General features: G+C 41.2%; 1 protein-coding gene across 1 annotated transcript; it reads left to right on the top strand.

The window, feature by feature from the left end:
• Positions 1-3,573: 3,573 nt before the first annotated feature.
• On the top strand, positions 3,574-16,233 carry VCPIP1 (valosin containing protein interacting protein 1). The gene is made up of 3 exons (XM_060775412.2): positions 3,574-6,525; positions 10,217-10,303; positions 13,178-16,233. The coding sequence occupies exons 1-3, from the start codon at positions 3,837-3,839 to the stop codon at positions 14,050-14,052; spliced, it is 3,651 nt and encodes a 1,216-aa protein (XP_060631395.2). The 5' UTR covers positions 3,574-3,836; the 3' UTR covers positions 14,053-16,233.
• The last annotated feature ends 46 nt before the right edge of the window (positions 16,234-16,279 follow it).

Here is a 16,279-nt window from a genome sequence, read left to right on the forward strand (position 1 = left end):
TGCAGAGTTAATGAAGTTCTGTGATCAGAGTGCTGGACTGGATGCAGACAGCTCATATAGCCATGGGATTGGTCTTTGGGACAACTGCAGCCACTTAACCAAATCTTTAGAGTTTTTTGTGATGGTAACAGTGTGGGAGGATGACTTAAATGTAATGAAAAAATAAAGGTCAGCAGCTGTTCTTTCCTATCAGATATGTTTCATGCTTTACCATAAGGAAGTAAGACATCCTGGACATATTGACTAAAAGACATGGGCACCAAGTACTAATTTTCTGATTCAAGGCATTACTGCCTTGTTGGAAATATCCTCACTTTGTGCCAGGCACAGACAACTGGAGTCTCTTGAACTCCTTTTCTTCATACTCAGCGTATGGAAACATTACTTTTTGGACCTCAGTTCCAAGACTCCTCCAGCTAGAATTGTTTTTTAAAGGTGACATTTCAAGTTCTATTTCTTTCTGTCCCAGCACTTACAAACTGTGTCATTACAAATAAAAAATGGTGGCAAGACAATCTAAAAACCCACAATGGGGGGAATGGGATACGTAACTCTTCTAATAAATTGTTAAATAGTTGCAGATGGCTTGGCTTGAATACTATGTTTTGGACGAAGAGCCTGTCTAGGGACCTACACTGGTTGCTGCATATTTGGCACAAGCCAGTCTCTGTCTTTGATCCAGATCTCTCATGTTTCAGCCTGACACTTTAAATGTCACAGCAACAGGTCAGCCTCTTCTGTATATTACACAGACCCCTCAAACTAAATATACACCTGATTTTTGTCTAAAACTTGAATCAGAAGTAACTTCACGTAGCTTCTAAGTCAGCAGACATGCACCCTATGACCTACAGGAGCAGTTCAGTGTCAAAGATTATCTTTCAGCATTAGGAAATGGTAGCAACCACTAGACTAACAGATTTGCTGTTATTGTTTGCCTTCAAGGGACCTTTCACACAGTCATAAAACACAGAATATCAAGGCAGAAAAGTACACAATATCTGCTTTGAGGTAGGTTATCTGGGTCCATACTGCCATATATTCCAGTTCAAAGCAGAAAATGTGGGATTTTATTCAGCTGTGTGGAAGGGGCCCAAGTCATTTTTATTTATGGTGATTATGAGTCTACATTGCCATATAATCTAGTTCAAAATCTGGATTTCATATAGCCATGTAGAAGGGGTCTGATTCTAAAGTAGCAGATACAACAGTTAATTTCCTCCCTGAATTTGCTGATATCCTATCTTTAGCCATATATACTATATGTGTATCTGAATATGGCTAACTTTTACCTTTTTGGTAACACATTCCCACTAGCTTATTCTAATTTTGTTTTTAAAGGGAGAAAAAGTTCTTAGTTTTCATCTGTTTTATTCTTGCCTTATCTCAACATTATTGCTGCAGACCACTCTTAGCAAAGACACTGAAGTGTCTCCTAGCAAAAGTATCTTTAAACTTTTATGGAATTGTGTTATCAAGTAATGCCGTGGAGTATTTCGGTATTCTAATGTCTTCATTATGCTTGCCAAGAATGTAAATAAGGATGTTATTTATTACTGAAACGCCCCCCCAAGGATTTCTTAATACACTGCTAGGGCATATGGCTCCTCAAAGATTTGATTTTATATTCAAGTTTAAAATAGTTTGAAACGGGTCTGTGCCATGGTTTATTTTGTGGAAGACCTGGTTTTTGTTTTCCCTTTTGAAATGAACACTTTGTGAAGTTTACATGGCTCAGAAGTTTAAATAGTCATTGTAGTAGAGAAGAAAAGGTCACGCTTCTTGACACTCAATACTGGTCATGCCAGCAGGAAATGAATGCTCTTAAATTCTGTCATATAGTCTGGAACTGAGTGCCTTTATTGAAGATGTTCAGAATTGCTTTCAAATGGCAGATGGAGAAACAAAATGATGTAAACACAACAAAATATTGTGCCATATTAGCTTTGATATTTTGTAGCTCCTCTTAAAATAAGAGAAATGAGTTCAGTCAGGATCCATTTGATTTAAATCATTCAGAAAAAGTATGATTTGAATAAAATTGATTTAAATTGCCCTTTCAATAAAATATTCGGATGTAAGAATTTGAATCATAGTTTAAATCACTAGCAATGAAGATTCCACTAAGGGCCCTTCCACACAGCCCTAAATTTCAGAATATCAAGGCAGAAAATCCCACATTATTTGCTTTGAACTGGGATATAGGGCAGTGTGGACTCAGATAACCCAGTTCAAAGCAGGTGTTGTGGGATTTTCTGACTGGATATTTTGGAATATAGGGCTGTGTGAGAAGGTTCTACATGTTTTAAACTCGGGGCCCTTCCACACAGCCCTCTATCCCAGAATATCAAGGCAGAGAATCCCACAATATCTGCTTTGAACTGGAATATATGGCAGGGTGGACTCGGGGCCTTTCCACACAGCCCTCTATCCCAGAATATCAAGGCAGAGAATCCCACATTACTTGCTTTGAACTGGGATATATGGCAGTGTGGACTCAGATAACCCAGTTCAAAGGTGTTGTGAAATTTTCTGCCTTAATATTCTGGAATATAGGGCTGTGTGGGAAGGTTCTACATGTTTTAAGCTCAGGGCCCTTCCACACAGCCATATAACCCAGAATATCAAGGCAGAATCTTCCACAATACCTGCTTTGAACTGGGTTACCTGGGTCCACAATGCCATATATTCCAGTTCAAAGCAGATAATGTGGTATTTTTAGCCTAGATATTTTGGGCTATAAGGCTGTGTGGAAGGGCCCTTGGTTATCTGAACCCACACTGCCATATATCCCAGTTCAAAGTGGGATTTTTTGCCTTGATATTCTGGGATATAGGACTGTGTGGAAGGGCCCTTGGTTACCTGAGTCCACAATGCCATATATCCCAGTTCAAAGCAGATAATGTGGGATTTTTAGCTTTGATATTCTGGGCTACAGCGCTGTGTGAAAGGGCCCTTGGCTATCTGAGTCCACACTGCCATATATCCCAGTTCAAAGCGGGATTTTTCGCCTTGATATTCTGTGATATAGGACTGTGTGGAGGGGCCTTTGGTTACCTGAGCCCACACTGCCATATATCCCAGTTCAAAGCAGGATTTTTTGCCTTGATATTCTGGGATATAGGACTGTGTAGAAGGGCCCTTGGCTATCTGAGTCCACACTGCCATATATTCCAGTTGAAAGCAGATATTGTGGGATTTCCCACCTTGATATTCGGGGCTATAGGACTGTGTGGAAGGGCCCTGAGCCCACCCTGCCATATGTCCTAGTTCAAAGCAGATACTGTGGGCTTTCCCGCCTGGACCTTCTGGGCTGGAGGGCTGTGTAGTGGAGGGCCCCCTGGCTGCTCCCTTCTCTGCCCCCTGCGCGGCCTTCACGGAGAAGGAACGCGCCGCCGACGTCACTCTCCTCACGGCAACCAACTCCCGAGGAACGCCGAGGAGCATTCTGGGAAACGTATTCCCTTTCAACGCGGGGAGGGGAAGAACTACACTTCCCAGGCTCGTTTTGGTTCCTGCGCCGCGTTGCATGACGGTCCTCGTAGTTGTGCGCCTTGCGCGGCGCCGTTGGGATGACAGCTACTTCCGGCGCGGAGGGGACTACAATTCCCGTGGTGGGCGTCGAAGGAGAAGGGGAAAGGCCGTTAAGTCGGGCAGTGAAGAGGCAGTTAGTTGGCGGAAGGAAGGAAGGAAGAGAGGAAGCAAGGAAGCGGAGGCCGGTTCTGTCAGGTTCTGTCAGGTGTTGAAGGGAGAAGGAAGGAAGGAAGGGGGAGAGAGGGAATGAGCCCGTGAGGGGGCGAGAAGGCCGGGGAGAGAGCGGAGCGAGGCGGGAAGCGATGTCTCAGCCGCCTCAGCCGGACCCGCCGGCGGCCTCCTCTTCCTCTTCCTCGTCGTCGTCGTCGAAGCGCGACCGGCGCATCTTCTCGGGGACGTGCCCGGAGCCCAAGTGCGGGGCGCGGCTGTTCTTCCCGGCGGTGCAGGGGGGCCCGCTGAGCGCCGGGAGCGTGGAGTGCACGGACTGCGGGCGGCGGCACGAGGGGCGGCAGCTGCTCTCCGTGGAGGAGGTCACCGACCCGGACCTGGTGCTGCACAACCTGCTCCGGAGCGCACTGCTGGGCGTGAGCGGGGCCGGCCCCCCGCGGAAGAGCACCGAGCCCGTCAAAGTCATGGGCCTGTCCAACTACCACTGCAAGCTGCTCTCCCCCATCCTGGCCCGCTACGGCATGGACAAGCAGACGGGCAAGGCCAAGCTGCTGACCGAGATGAAGCAAGGCGACGTCTTCGACTGCAGCCTGCTGGGCGACCGGGCCTTCCTCATCGAGCCCGAGCACGTGGACACTGTGGGCTACGGCAAGGACCGCTCCGGCAGCCTGCTCTACCTGCAGGACACGCTGGAGGACATCCGCCGGGCCAACCGCAGCCGGGAGGAGTGCCTGGTCCCGGTGCACGTGGACGGCGATGGGCACTGCCTGGTCCACGCCGTCTCCCGGGCGCTGGTGGGCCGGGAGCTCTTCTGGCACGCCCTGCGGGAGAACCTCAAGGCCCACTTTGTGGAGAACCTGGCCCGCTACAAGGTGCTCTTCCACGACTTCATTGACGCCGCCGAGTGGGACGACATCGTCAACGAGTGCGACCCGCTCTTCGTGCCCCCCGAGGGCGTCCCCATGGGCCTGCGCAACATCCACATCTTCGGCCTGGCCAACGTCCTGCGCCGGCCCATCATCCTCCTGGACTCCCTCAGCGGGATGCGCAGCTCGGGCGACTACTCCGCCACCTTCCTGCCCGGCTTGGTCCCGGAGGAGAAGTGCACGGGGAAGGACGGCACGCTCAACAAGCCCATCTGCATCGCCTGGAGCAGCTCGGGGCGTAACCATTACATCCCCTTGGTGGGGATCAAAGGTGCTGCTTTGCCGAAGTTGCCTCTGAAACTGCTTCCCAAAGCGTGGGGAGTGCCTCAGGACCTTATCAAGAAGTACATCAAGTTGGAAGAGGACGGCAGCTGCGTGATTGGAGGGGATCGGAGTTTGCAAGACAAGTACTTGATGAGGCTCGTTGCCGCCATGGAGGAAGTGTTTATGGATAAGCACGGCATTCACCCGAGTTTAGTGGCCGACGTACATCAATATTTCTACAGACGAACTGGTGTAATTGGAGTTCAGCCTGATGATGTTACGGCCGCCGCTAAAAAAGCCGTGATGGACAACCGCCTTCACAAGTGTCTGATCTGTGGTGCACTTTCAGAACTCCACGTTCCTCCCGAGTGGTTGGCTCCAGGGGGGAAACTGTATAATCTAGCAAAAACTACCCATGGCCAGCTAAGACCAGACAAAAACTACAGTTTCCCCCTTAATAGCTTAGTGTGCTCCTATAACCCTGTGAAGGATGTACTTGTCCCAGACTATGGTCTGAGTAGCCTGACTGCTTGTAATTTGTGCCATGGCACCTTGGTGCGTCGTGTGAGGAGTGATGGCTCTGTTGTGTATTTGGATGGGGATAGAACAAATACTAAATCCACAGGTGGCAAATGTGGCTGTGGATTTAAGCATTTTTGGGAAGGCAAAGAGTATGACAATCTCCCCGAAGCTTTCCCTATTACTTTGGAGTGGGGCGGGAGAGTGGTGAGAGAGACCGTGTACTGGTTCCAGTATGAGAGTGATCCATCTCTGAACAGCAATGTATATGATGTTGCAATGAAACTTGTTACTAAGCATTTTCCGGGAGAATTTGGGAGCGAGATTCTTGTCCAAAAGGTTGTTAATACAATTCTACATCAGACGGCCAAAAAGAACCCCGATGATTATACCCCTGTAAACATTGATGGTGCTCATGCCAGAAGAGCTGATGATGTGCAACAAGGGCAGGACTTGGAATCTCAGCTTCCAACTAAAATTATTCTTACGGGACAGAAAACAAAAACGCTGCACAAAGAAGAGTTGACCATGAGTAAGACCGAAAGAAGCATTCAGCAAAACATTGCAGAGCAAGCGCCTATAATGCAGAAGCGGAAAACGGACAAATTGAAACAGGTGCAGAAAGGGCCAACTCGAACTACTTCCCCAGGTGCTGTCCCTGACGGGTCATCTTCTGCACCCGCTACCCCAACCAAGACTCCTTATTCCCCAACATCTACAAAAGAAAAGAAAATACGTATAACAACAAATGATGGGCGGCAGGCCATGCTCAATTTGAAGTCCACAACAACATTTGTCGAATTGCAAGAGAGCATTGCTAGAGAATTTAGTATTCCTTCCCATTTGCAGTGTATCCGTTTTGGCTTCCCTCCCAAAGAGCTTTTGCCACCCAAAGAAGGGCAGGAAAATGAACCTGTTCCTCTGCTGCATGGAGATAGAATAACTGTAGAGATCCTAAAAGGGAAGGAGGATATTAGCCAGACGACTTCAGTGCACTCAGCCCATGCTGTGAAACATGATGATGTTGCAGTAACTAGTAAAATTTCTTCCAAGGAACTCCAGGAGCAAATTGACAAGGAGATGTATTCTTTGTGTCTTCTAGCAACATTTATGGGTAAGTAAACCTCAGCTTTCCTTCCTAGGATTTAGAAACATCCCTAAATCTTGAGTATATAAAACTAGAAAGACAGAGTTTGAACATCTGAAGTCTAAGTGTAAGTTCATAAAATGACCTTCATGCATCTACATTTTTGTGTTTTAAAAATAATGAAAACACCTTGTTCTTGCTTTTTAACCATACAATACTTTGTTTTGGCTTTGAGGGGCATTTGAATGCTAATTACCAGTACAATCCTATGCATGTCTCTTACGTGGAGGATGAAAAGCAACTTTTTTAACATTCCAGTTCTTATGCCTTCAGTTGTGTAAAATATGAGCTTTGTTCAATGGGCCCTTTCACCTTATTTCTTCCTCATGTTGGGATTCACTAGTATTTCTGCGATGTGATGGTTGAATTTCGACATAAATAATTATAGAATAGATCAGTTGAAACCAGTGGAATTTAAATTAGTGATGGCTAATTTATTCCATTAACCTTTTCTGCTCTTAAGCATTTCCTAGTCCAGACTTTGTATGCCTGGATTTGCAATTTTAATCTCATCTCTTTGCCTTTCCATGAGTATATTTCTTAAAACATATGTGTGAATGTATAAAACATTAGCTGTCTTATTCACTGGAACACAATTGTTACCTTTCTAAGGGAAGCTGTAAAAGAATAGTGTTTAATTTAATATGTAGTCGATATTTACTGTTTTGATGTGTCATTGATATAGCAAGATGGTGTTCTTGAAACATGCTTATGTTTCAAAGTGTAATTGCTTGTTAAGGAATTTGGTTATATTCACTCTAACAATGTTCCTTTCAAATCCAAGCATGTTTTAAGTGTACCCTGCTACATAAAGAATGACACTACACCAGGGGTCCTCAAACTTTTTAAACAGAGGGCCAGGTCACAGTCCCTCAAACTGTTGGAGGGCTGGATTATAATTTTTTTTTTTAAAATGGATTAATTCCTATGCACACAGCGTATGCCTTATTTGTAATGCAAAAAACACTTAAAAGCAATACAATAATTAAAATGAAGAACAATTTTAACAAATATAAACTTATTGGCTGATGAGATAGGATTGTTGTTGTTGTGTGCTTTCAAGTCATTTCAGACTTAGGTTGACCCTGAGCGAGGGCCGGGTGAATGACCTTGGAGGGCTACATCCGGCCCTTGGGCTTTAGTTTGAGGACCCCTGCACTACACCAAAAACAATCTTTGGTGCATTAAGTGCAATTCTTTTATTTTCTTCCATAGGGATACATTGACACTATGTATCAAGTGTTTTTCTGCTACAGGCAGACCTATAGAAGCTTCTATTTTAAGAAACCTTTTAAACTAAATTAATTGGCAAAACTACAAGTAAAACAAATGTCTTGTAACCTTTCCAGGGTATATGACATCAAGATCACTGCTTGGTTTCCAGCTAGCTGATGCAATATTTTAAGCAATGTTTTGCTGCAGTAAACAAACAAATAAAAGCCTTTGACAGTACATTAAAGTAATGAAACTTTTGATAACTGTAGAATGGGCCAAAGTTTCCAGATTGGCTGCTTGCATCACTCACAATGATATTCAACTCTGTTGCTTACATCTGAAAATTAAAACTACATATTAAGACACTACATAAAATGTTACAAGGACCATTTCAAATAAATGGGAAGTTCCAGTCTGCAATCTTGTGAATTGAAAGTTTAACAATCCTGTATGCTTATTTCGGAAAATGAAACTGAATAGAAGCCAAGAATCAAAAGTGAAACTGTCAACTTGGTGAACTTTAGATATTAAGACATAAGTGAAACTGGCTTGCATTGTTGACTCCAGTGCTGTCAATACAAGGGGAGTGGTCAGGAAGAGGCTGTGTCAGACAAGAAGATGGGTGGGATGCATTTTTATGCGTTTAAAGCAAGAAAAAAGCCCAACCATGATTAGGATGGCTTCCAGGCTCTATGATGCTTCATCTCACCACCCCCCAAAAGTATGAATCCTCTTTCCTGGAAGCCTCCAGAAGAGATAGTTAATGTTTAAATATCCTGCAAGCCCCTTGCACTAATTTTTTTGAAAAGTTTTTCAAAATCTGAAGTGGGTTAAGGCTCATGTCTTCTTTCTTTTAATAATGAACATTTTGGGAGTTTGTGCAGCCCCCAGAGGGATCCAGGGACAGTTGCTCATTCCAGTTTCAAGTAAATCTTAATTCTCACTGTGTCAGAACTTGATAAAAACTATGATTTGTTCATATTATGGTCAAAAGAAGTCATGATATAACCGCATTGTTTGATCATGATTTGTTCAGTAACTAAAGCCGCTCCGAGCCCCAGGGGAGTGGCAGCATATAAGTTCAAATAAATAAATAAATAAATAAATAAAGGCGTAGCAAATAAGCTTCCAGATTGGCTGTGACAGGAAATTGGTTCAAAAGCAGAGGTTTCTAGGAAAGGAAATAGGTCATTGACTAAGGTAGAGGTATATGCAGCATCCTTAAAGTTCATTCTTGTAATGATAAATCATAGTCTTTTAGCTCTGAGTTAGACTATAGTGGTACCACATGGAATAGTTTTGGTAATTTACTTGACCATCATCCTTTGTAAAATTCTCTGGCCTGAGCTTTTTATTAGGGTAGACTGACTTCTATTTTTACTGCTTACAGTTGAGGTAGCCAAACACTTTTCAGAGCACACAGATCTTGTTTACTTTTAGTGAAATGCCTGTCATTACATTCTGTTTTGCTTTCCCTTTTGCAATATGAGACATAACACCCAATTAAGCTAAAGGAAGTGTGATCTATGCTCCTTTATTTCCTTTCTCTTGTGTGGCTTGTGTTTGATTTTACTGCTTTTAAAAAGATATTTGAAATACTTTTATACTTAACAGCACAACAGCTTGAGTAATAGCAGACTGGAAAGATGATGAAAAGCCTGATTATTTAATAAAACAAATGGAGGAGCTAATTTTATATAAATTGCTGGTGTATGACTTGGCCAATGTACACTGGATTTTAGGGGTTATGAATCACATGTTCCTGTCCCAAGTCTCAGCTCCCACAATTGGCCATTCCTGCTGTAAGCGTAAAGAGTAGAAGAACTTTGTATAGTGGAGATATACAAACAAACATCAGAGACACTTCATATTTTGGTTACAGTTCATTGCCACCATTCTTATGGTCCAAAGTCCGGCTTAACTGCTTTCATTTTCCTAACAAAAGGGTTTTAGTGAATCTTGGAATTGTCAGATTAAAGTAGTGGAGATCAGATGTTAACTGATATAAACAAGGATAAATTAGTGGGGATATATGAGCAACATGCCCATTACTGTGACATAGAGTGTATAGACAGAGAATTGTGTATTTCAAGGATTTATTGGGGGATCAGCAGATCCTTATCAGAAAGGTCTAGTGAACTTTTATTATGTTCTTGTGTGTGTGAGGAGAGAGGTATATATATGAAGTATGACATCTTCTAGATATTGTCAGCGGTGACTGCCGTAAGTCCCAGCTTGCATATCTGTTGGCCAAGGATCGTGGGAATTCCTGTGCAAAACACCTGTAGGATAGTAGATTGCCTTTCTCAGAGCAGCTAGCTGAATTCTGTTTCTTAATCCTGGTAGAGTGTGGGAAAATGCTGAGAGAATTTGATGACATGATCTTTATGTAGATGGAGTTCACATTTTGCTATTCTAACTAGCCTTTCTTTGTATTTTACAGGCGAAGATGTATGGTCTTATGCAAAAGGGCTTCCTCACTTGTTTCAGCAGGGTGGTGTGTTCTACAATATAATGAAGAAAACAATGGGTATATCTTCTAACTTTGTGTTAAGAGTGTTTTGTTCCTGTCATTGATAAACTACCCTTTTGGTTTACATCTTTTCTGAAAAACTTGCTGATAATATTTTAACCGTATTGAATAGAGAAGAGAATTGCATTGTCTGTGAGAAAACATGAGATGATTTATATGATTCGTAATTACATTCACTGCTTCTTAGTGTTCATGTAGAAGAGCTCTGCTACTATCTAATTTCCATTGTAGCTAACGTGCAGCTTTCCAAATCAGGAGCTTTGATCACTGGGACGTACACAATGTATATATTGTTGAATTACTTACTCAACATAACTTTGTATTAAACATCTATTTCTGGGTTTCTGAATGTTGCTTTAAGAGCAAGAAATTAAAAATTCAGAAAGCAATGTAACAAAGTTTAATAGCTTATGCAATTTTTGGAATATTAATTCATAGAATACTAGCTGTACCTGTCACGCATTGTTGTGGCCAACCTTCCCTCCCTCTTTTTCTCCTCCTTTTTTCTCTCTTTCCTTCCTTCCTTCCCTTTTTTCTTTCATTCTCTCCTTCCTTCCTCCTTTCTCTTCCTCTTCCCTTCCTTCCCCCCTTTCTTTCCCTTTTGCTTTCTCTCCTTTCTTCCTTCTCTACCTATTATTGGACTGCAACTCCCAGCAGTCCTCCTGATCAATCTATCTACCTACCTCTATCTAGTCTATCTATCTTATCTATCTGGAGGATTGCTGGAAGTTACAGTCCAGGAATAGGAAATTGAAAATATGCAGGGATTGGAATGCTCTCAATTTCAAGGAGAAGAAAGCTTGCAGCTTGGAAGTAGTGCATTTGGATCATCCTCCTCTCCTAAAGGGCCTGGTCTAGTGGATTCTGGGAACTGTAGTCTGGAAGAAAGTGTGGATATGCTATTGTGTGTTTTGTTTGCCGGGGGAGTAATTTTGTGCATGTGTCTTTTTGCTTTCTTGGCTTTTTAAGTTCCTTCTGCTGTGTTTTTCAGTGTTTTTGTGAGTGATGGTCACTCATTGGCCTGATAGGTTTATTGTGTCCAAATTTCGTATCAATTTGTCCAGTGATTTTTGAGTTATGTTAAAACTACAAACAAACATTACATTTTTATTTATATAGATAACATACAATATGACTGAAGGGCAATAGTATAAAGCAGTGGTTCTCAACCTGTGGGTCCCCAGATGTTTTGGCCTTCATCTCCCAGAAATCCTAATAGCTGGTAAACTGGCTGGGATTTCTGGGAGTTGTAGACCAAAACACCTGGGGACCCACAGGTTGAGAACCAAAGCATGACTAAATAGGTTAAATTTAGCTTGAAATTGTCAAAGTGTTGTATTTGGTTTGGTAGCCTAGAGGTTGTCTGTTTTTGTTTAGAATTTGAGACTCTTATTTTATTGTGGATATTCATGTTTGAAAAAGCTGATCAACCAGCTTGAGCTCTGCATCATTACATGTAGTTACATCAATCTAAATAAAAGCCCAGTTTTAGCAGAGCTGTTAAAAAAAACCCTACAACTCTTTGATTCATATACACATTTGCAAAGTGACATTTCTAAATAAACTCTTTTCATACCCAGTGTTTGTGTTACAGTAATTTTTAAAGCTAAGAAAACAAATTTATGAATGCATTTGTGTACGTTAATTGTTTTTTAATGTGTATTATTCCAATTTCTAATATATTTTATATATAAACCAGAAGATTAGGTAACACAGATTGCATCTTTTGCACTGGAACTGTACAGTACAACTTTGTGGTCAACTTCCACTGGTGATGCTGGAGGACCTAGGGTTTCCAAGAGAAAGGAACACATCTTTAGGAATTTCTAGTTCTTCCAGTGCCATGAGTCGCCCTAAAGGGCTGAGAATGGCGGTTAACAAATGCATCAAATGCAGTTCTATGGTCAATTTCCAGTAGAAGTTGACCATTGTTGTATACGGTTCTGGCCCAGCTTACTTGTCTGAACGCATCTGCCTCTACGTCCCACCTTGTAACTTAAGATCATCCAGGGAGGCCCTGCTTTCACTCCCTCCAACATCGCAAACGCAGCTGGTGGGGATGAGAGACAGGGCCTTCTCGGCTGTAGCCCCCACCTGTGGAACACGCTTCCAAGTGAAATACGATTGACCCCATCCCTCCAGGCGTTCAGGAAGAAATTAAAATCTTGGTTTTGGGACCAGGCTTTCGGACAATAAACATAAAGCAGCACTTTGACTGGAAATGGATTGGCAAGACGATATGTATGAGGATACGGTTTTATGGTTCTATCAGTGGGTTTGTGGACTGAGTATTGTTTTAATGACTTATGATAATTTGGTTATAACTAACTACTATTGCTTTAACTCTGTATGTATTTATGGTTTTATACTGTGTTATTGATTGTGACATTGAATTGCTGCCTTTGTTAGCTGCTCTGAGTTCCCCCTCAGGGGTTGAGAAGGGCGGGGTAAAAATGCTGTAAATAAAATAAATAAATAATTGAAGGACTTAGAAATTCCTAGAGAGATATTCTTGCTAGTAAAAAAAAACCAATTTCCTTTCACAAGGGTCCCTTGCCCCTAACCCTCATAAATGTGCGGGGGTCCTATTCATCTTGATTTCCACCTTTAGAAAGCTGATCAACAGGTTTTTTTTTTCCTTGTTGGCTTTGTAGTTGTGTTTTTAGGCTCTCTGATTGGGCAGTCTTATGTTTGATTAATGTGTTTATGAGTTCTGGTTTTGAAGAAAAGAAAGGATATATGATGATGATCATAACAGAAATAATAATGTGAAAGTAGTATTTTGTTTTATGGCTAACTACTGTCTATCTTGTTTGCTGATAATGTTCATAAATTTAAGTCCTCTTTTTTCCCCCTTCTCCCTTCTCATAGGCCTGGCTGATGGTAACCACTGTACTTTTCCATATTTGCCTGGCAAGACCTTTGTTTACAATGCTGCAGAAGATAGGTTGGAACTCTGTGTCGATGCTGCTGGGCATTTCCCTGTTGGTTCTGATGTTGAAGACTTGGTTAAGGAGGCACTAAGTCAAGTGCGTGCTGAGGCTTCTTCAAGAAGCAGAGAAGGCAGTCCTTCACATGGGGTCCTAAAATTAGGGAGTGGTGGAGTTGTTAAAAAGAAGTCAGAGCAACTTCATAATGTAACTGCATTTCAAGGAAAAGGCCATTCTCTGGGAACTGCAACTGGCACTCAGCAACATCATCAAAGAGCAAGGGAAGCTCCACTTTCAAGAAAGCAAAGCTCAAGCCTAGATTTCAGTCCCAGTTCCACTAAATCTGAGCCTCCTGTGTTTGGAGGCGATTCTGGAAACAGTGAGCTTATACGGATAGCTCCTGGAGTTGGAACAATGAGAGACAGCAGGCAGCTGGATCCTAGTTTGATTGAGGCACAGAGAAAAAAGTTGCAGGAAATGGTTTCTTCGATTCAAGCTTCAATGGATAGACACATGCGGGATCAGAATACTGAGCAATCGGCAACAAATGATTTCTCTCAAAGGAAACTGGAAGCAGCAAGTTCATCTATTAAAACAAGGGGCCCTCAGACTGGTTTGCCTGAGTCATTTACATTATCAAGCAGCAGTGGACATCTGAATACAGAACCAACGGATAGTAACATGTCAAACGCGGTGGGAACAACATTCCCCACGAGATCAAAAGCTCAAAAAGGAAACTCTGTTGAAGAACCTGAAGAGATGGATAGTCAAGATACAGAAATCACTAATACAACTGAGCCAATGGATCATTCTTGAATAATTCACAGCTGATAAAGAGATGAGAAATTACTGTGCAACTGTAATATTTGTTGGCTGGGCCACATAAATTTAGTCATTGAATCTTGTATGTTTCAAAGATTATCTTACTCATTGCATGATAGCAAGTATGTGATAGACAATAGCTTTTAATATGCCATTCTTCTGCCCAGGGTAGCTCTCGGTTACTGTAAAGTAGTTATTAGGATATGCACTGAGATGAAAAGCTGCTGTAGATGTGGGTTAATTTTTGGATGATTTTAATTCCATTAATGTCTTAATTTTTCAACTCATGTGAAATTACTATATTTTCAGATTAGTATGTGAAAACAAAATCTGGCAAATGTAGAATGTTTTGTCAGATATTGATTCATTCAGAAATCCAGCATAAAGAGACATTCCTTTATCTGAAGACTTGCACTCATTCAGATTTTCCTAAAATACCCAAACATACTCAATGAGATCTTTTTAAAGTTCTAAATTTAAGGAATGATAGGCAAAAGCACTATTTAGTATAAAATGAAGCTGAAGCAAAGGGGATGTAGAAATGCATGGCAGTCTGGGCCAGCGCAGTTTTGTCATTACTCTGTTGGCAAGTGATTGCATGTTCAGTTTTGAGCTGATAAGGTAACATTATGTGTTTTACATTCAAAGGCAACTGTTTTAAGAAACTACAGCAGGCTAAATAAAATTGGTTTGTGCAAGAACAATTTGATAAGCATCTGCCAGTTATCTCTGCTGGCAATTAATATTTCCTGAGCATGTTGGATTAATGGGATTTTTTCCTCAATGATATGATAAATCAATTTTAAACTCCCTGGGAATGGTTTAAGGTCGATTGTTTTATGCACTACTTTGGTCAACTGCATCCACTAAAACAGCCTATTCATCTGCTGTACAGTGCTAATTTTTAAGAAGCAGCTATTGTATTTTCTCCATAACGATAGAATGTTTATCTTGATACTAATGTTGCACTTTTGCCTCTTTGCATATTTCTACTTTATGTGCATTATTACTACTTCATCAGATGAAAATGAATTTGAAATGGGGAAAAATTATTCAAAAGGATATAGAAATCTCAGATGCTTAGTTACTGAAGTAAGTGCTAGTGCTCACACAAATTTCACCTGTTCCACAGCTATTAAGTTTGTATTATAACTGTTTGTACTCTGAAAATATGCTCACATTTTATGCAGTTAGAATCACACAAGAAAAAATTGAAACAATGTCCCATTGTAATTAAAGATTTTTATTTTTTTATATGGGAAATTAATTGATGGCACACTTCCTAATTATTTCAAGTGTATTAATCCATTAAAACACCCCTTTCTTGCTTTTCTCATACATATTATATCACTTAATGCACTGCTTACATATAAAGTATACAAATCACATTTTCATGAATAACTGATTTTAATTATATTTTTGCTGTTTAATTTGGTCAAGACATTGAATAAGTGATATAAATATGGATTTTAAAAAGGGATCCATGCACACAGAGAACAAGATGCTTGATACTAATTATAGAAAACTATTGTAATTATTAACCACCAAGTCTGTGATCATTATCCACAGAAACTATCCATTCATAAGGGATTGTGTGAGAATGAGAGAGCTTTCTGGCACCATGAGAGTCCATTTTTTTTAAAAAAAAGCAGCTTGAACTATAGTGTGAGATTGGGGTTACGATACACAAGAAAGCAGGCCTGGGGTATCAGTACTGTATTTAAATCCTTTTCAAAATTGAATAAACAACTGTGGATTCCATCAAATCACCCTCTGAATTATAATGCTTGTGAGGAGAATTCTTTCTTTTAGAGTTAATAACTTCACAAAACATGAATCTTCAGGATTCCTTGGGCATAAAGCATGGGAGTTTGGAATTGGTTTGAATGTATAGTGTTGATAAACTTGATAGTTCGGTGACTTTTTAATGGAGACATACTAGGGTGGCACTGTATGGTATAGGAAAAAGGATGTTCACAACATTGCTTAAAATTCATGCCTAAATGTGCAAGAGCTGTGAAATTTGAGAGGCATAACTAGCTTTATAATGTAATCTGGTTGTTTTAACTAAGAGTGAAGTAAACTTTTTTCTCTCCTTTGTAGAAACCTGTTCCCTTGAGAAATGGTGGCATAACTCTTTTCTCCTTTCTGAAAAATAAAAGTAGAAGTTACTCACTTTTGTATCCTCTCCTTTGTGTGATGTGTGAAGAAATTTTTGCAA

This window comes from Anolis sagrei, chromosome 4, assembly GCF_037176765.1.
Source record: "Anolis sagrei isolate rAnoSag1 chromosome 4, rAnoSag1.mat, whole genome shotgun sequence".
Lineage (NCBI taxonomy): Eukaryota > Metazoa > Chordata > Lepidosauria > Squamata > Dactyloidae > Anolis > Anolis sagrei.

Bases quoted from the DNA above. Each gene is read 5' to 3' on its own strand.
- VCPIP1 (XM_060775412.2), top strand. From the start codon at position 3,837: ATGTCTCAGCCGCCTCAGCCGGACCCGCCGGCGGCCTCCTCTTCCTCT. The intron at 6,526-10,216 runs GTAAGTAAACCT...TGTATTTTACAG, and splicing joins TCTTCTAGCAACATTTATGG to GCGAAGATGTATGGTCTTAT. The intron at 10,304-13,177 runs GTATATCTTCTA...CCCTTCTCATAG, and splicing joins TATAATGAAGAAAACAATGG to GCCTGGCTGATGGTAACCAC.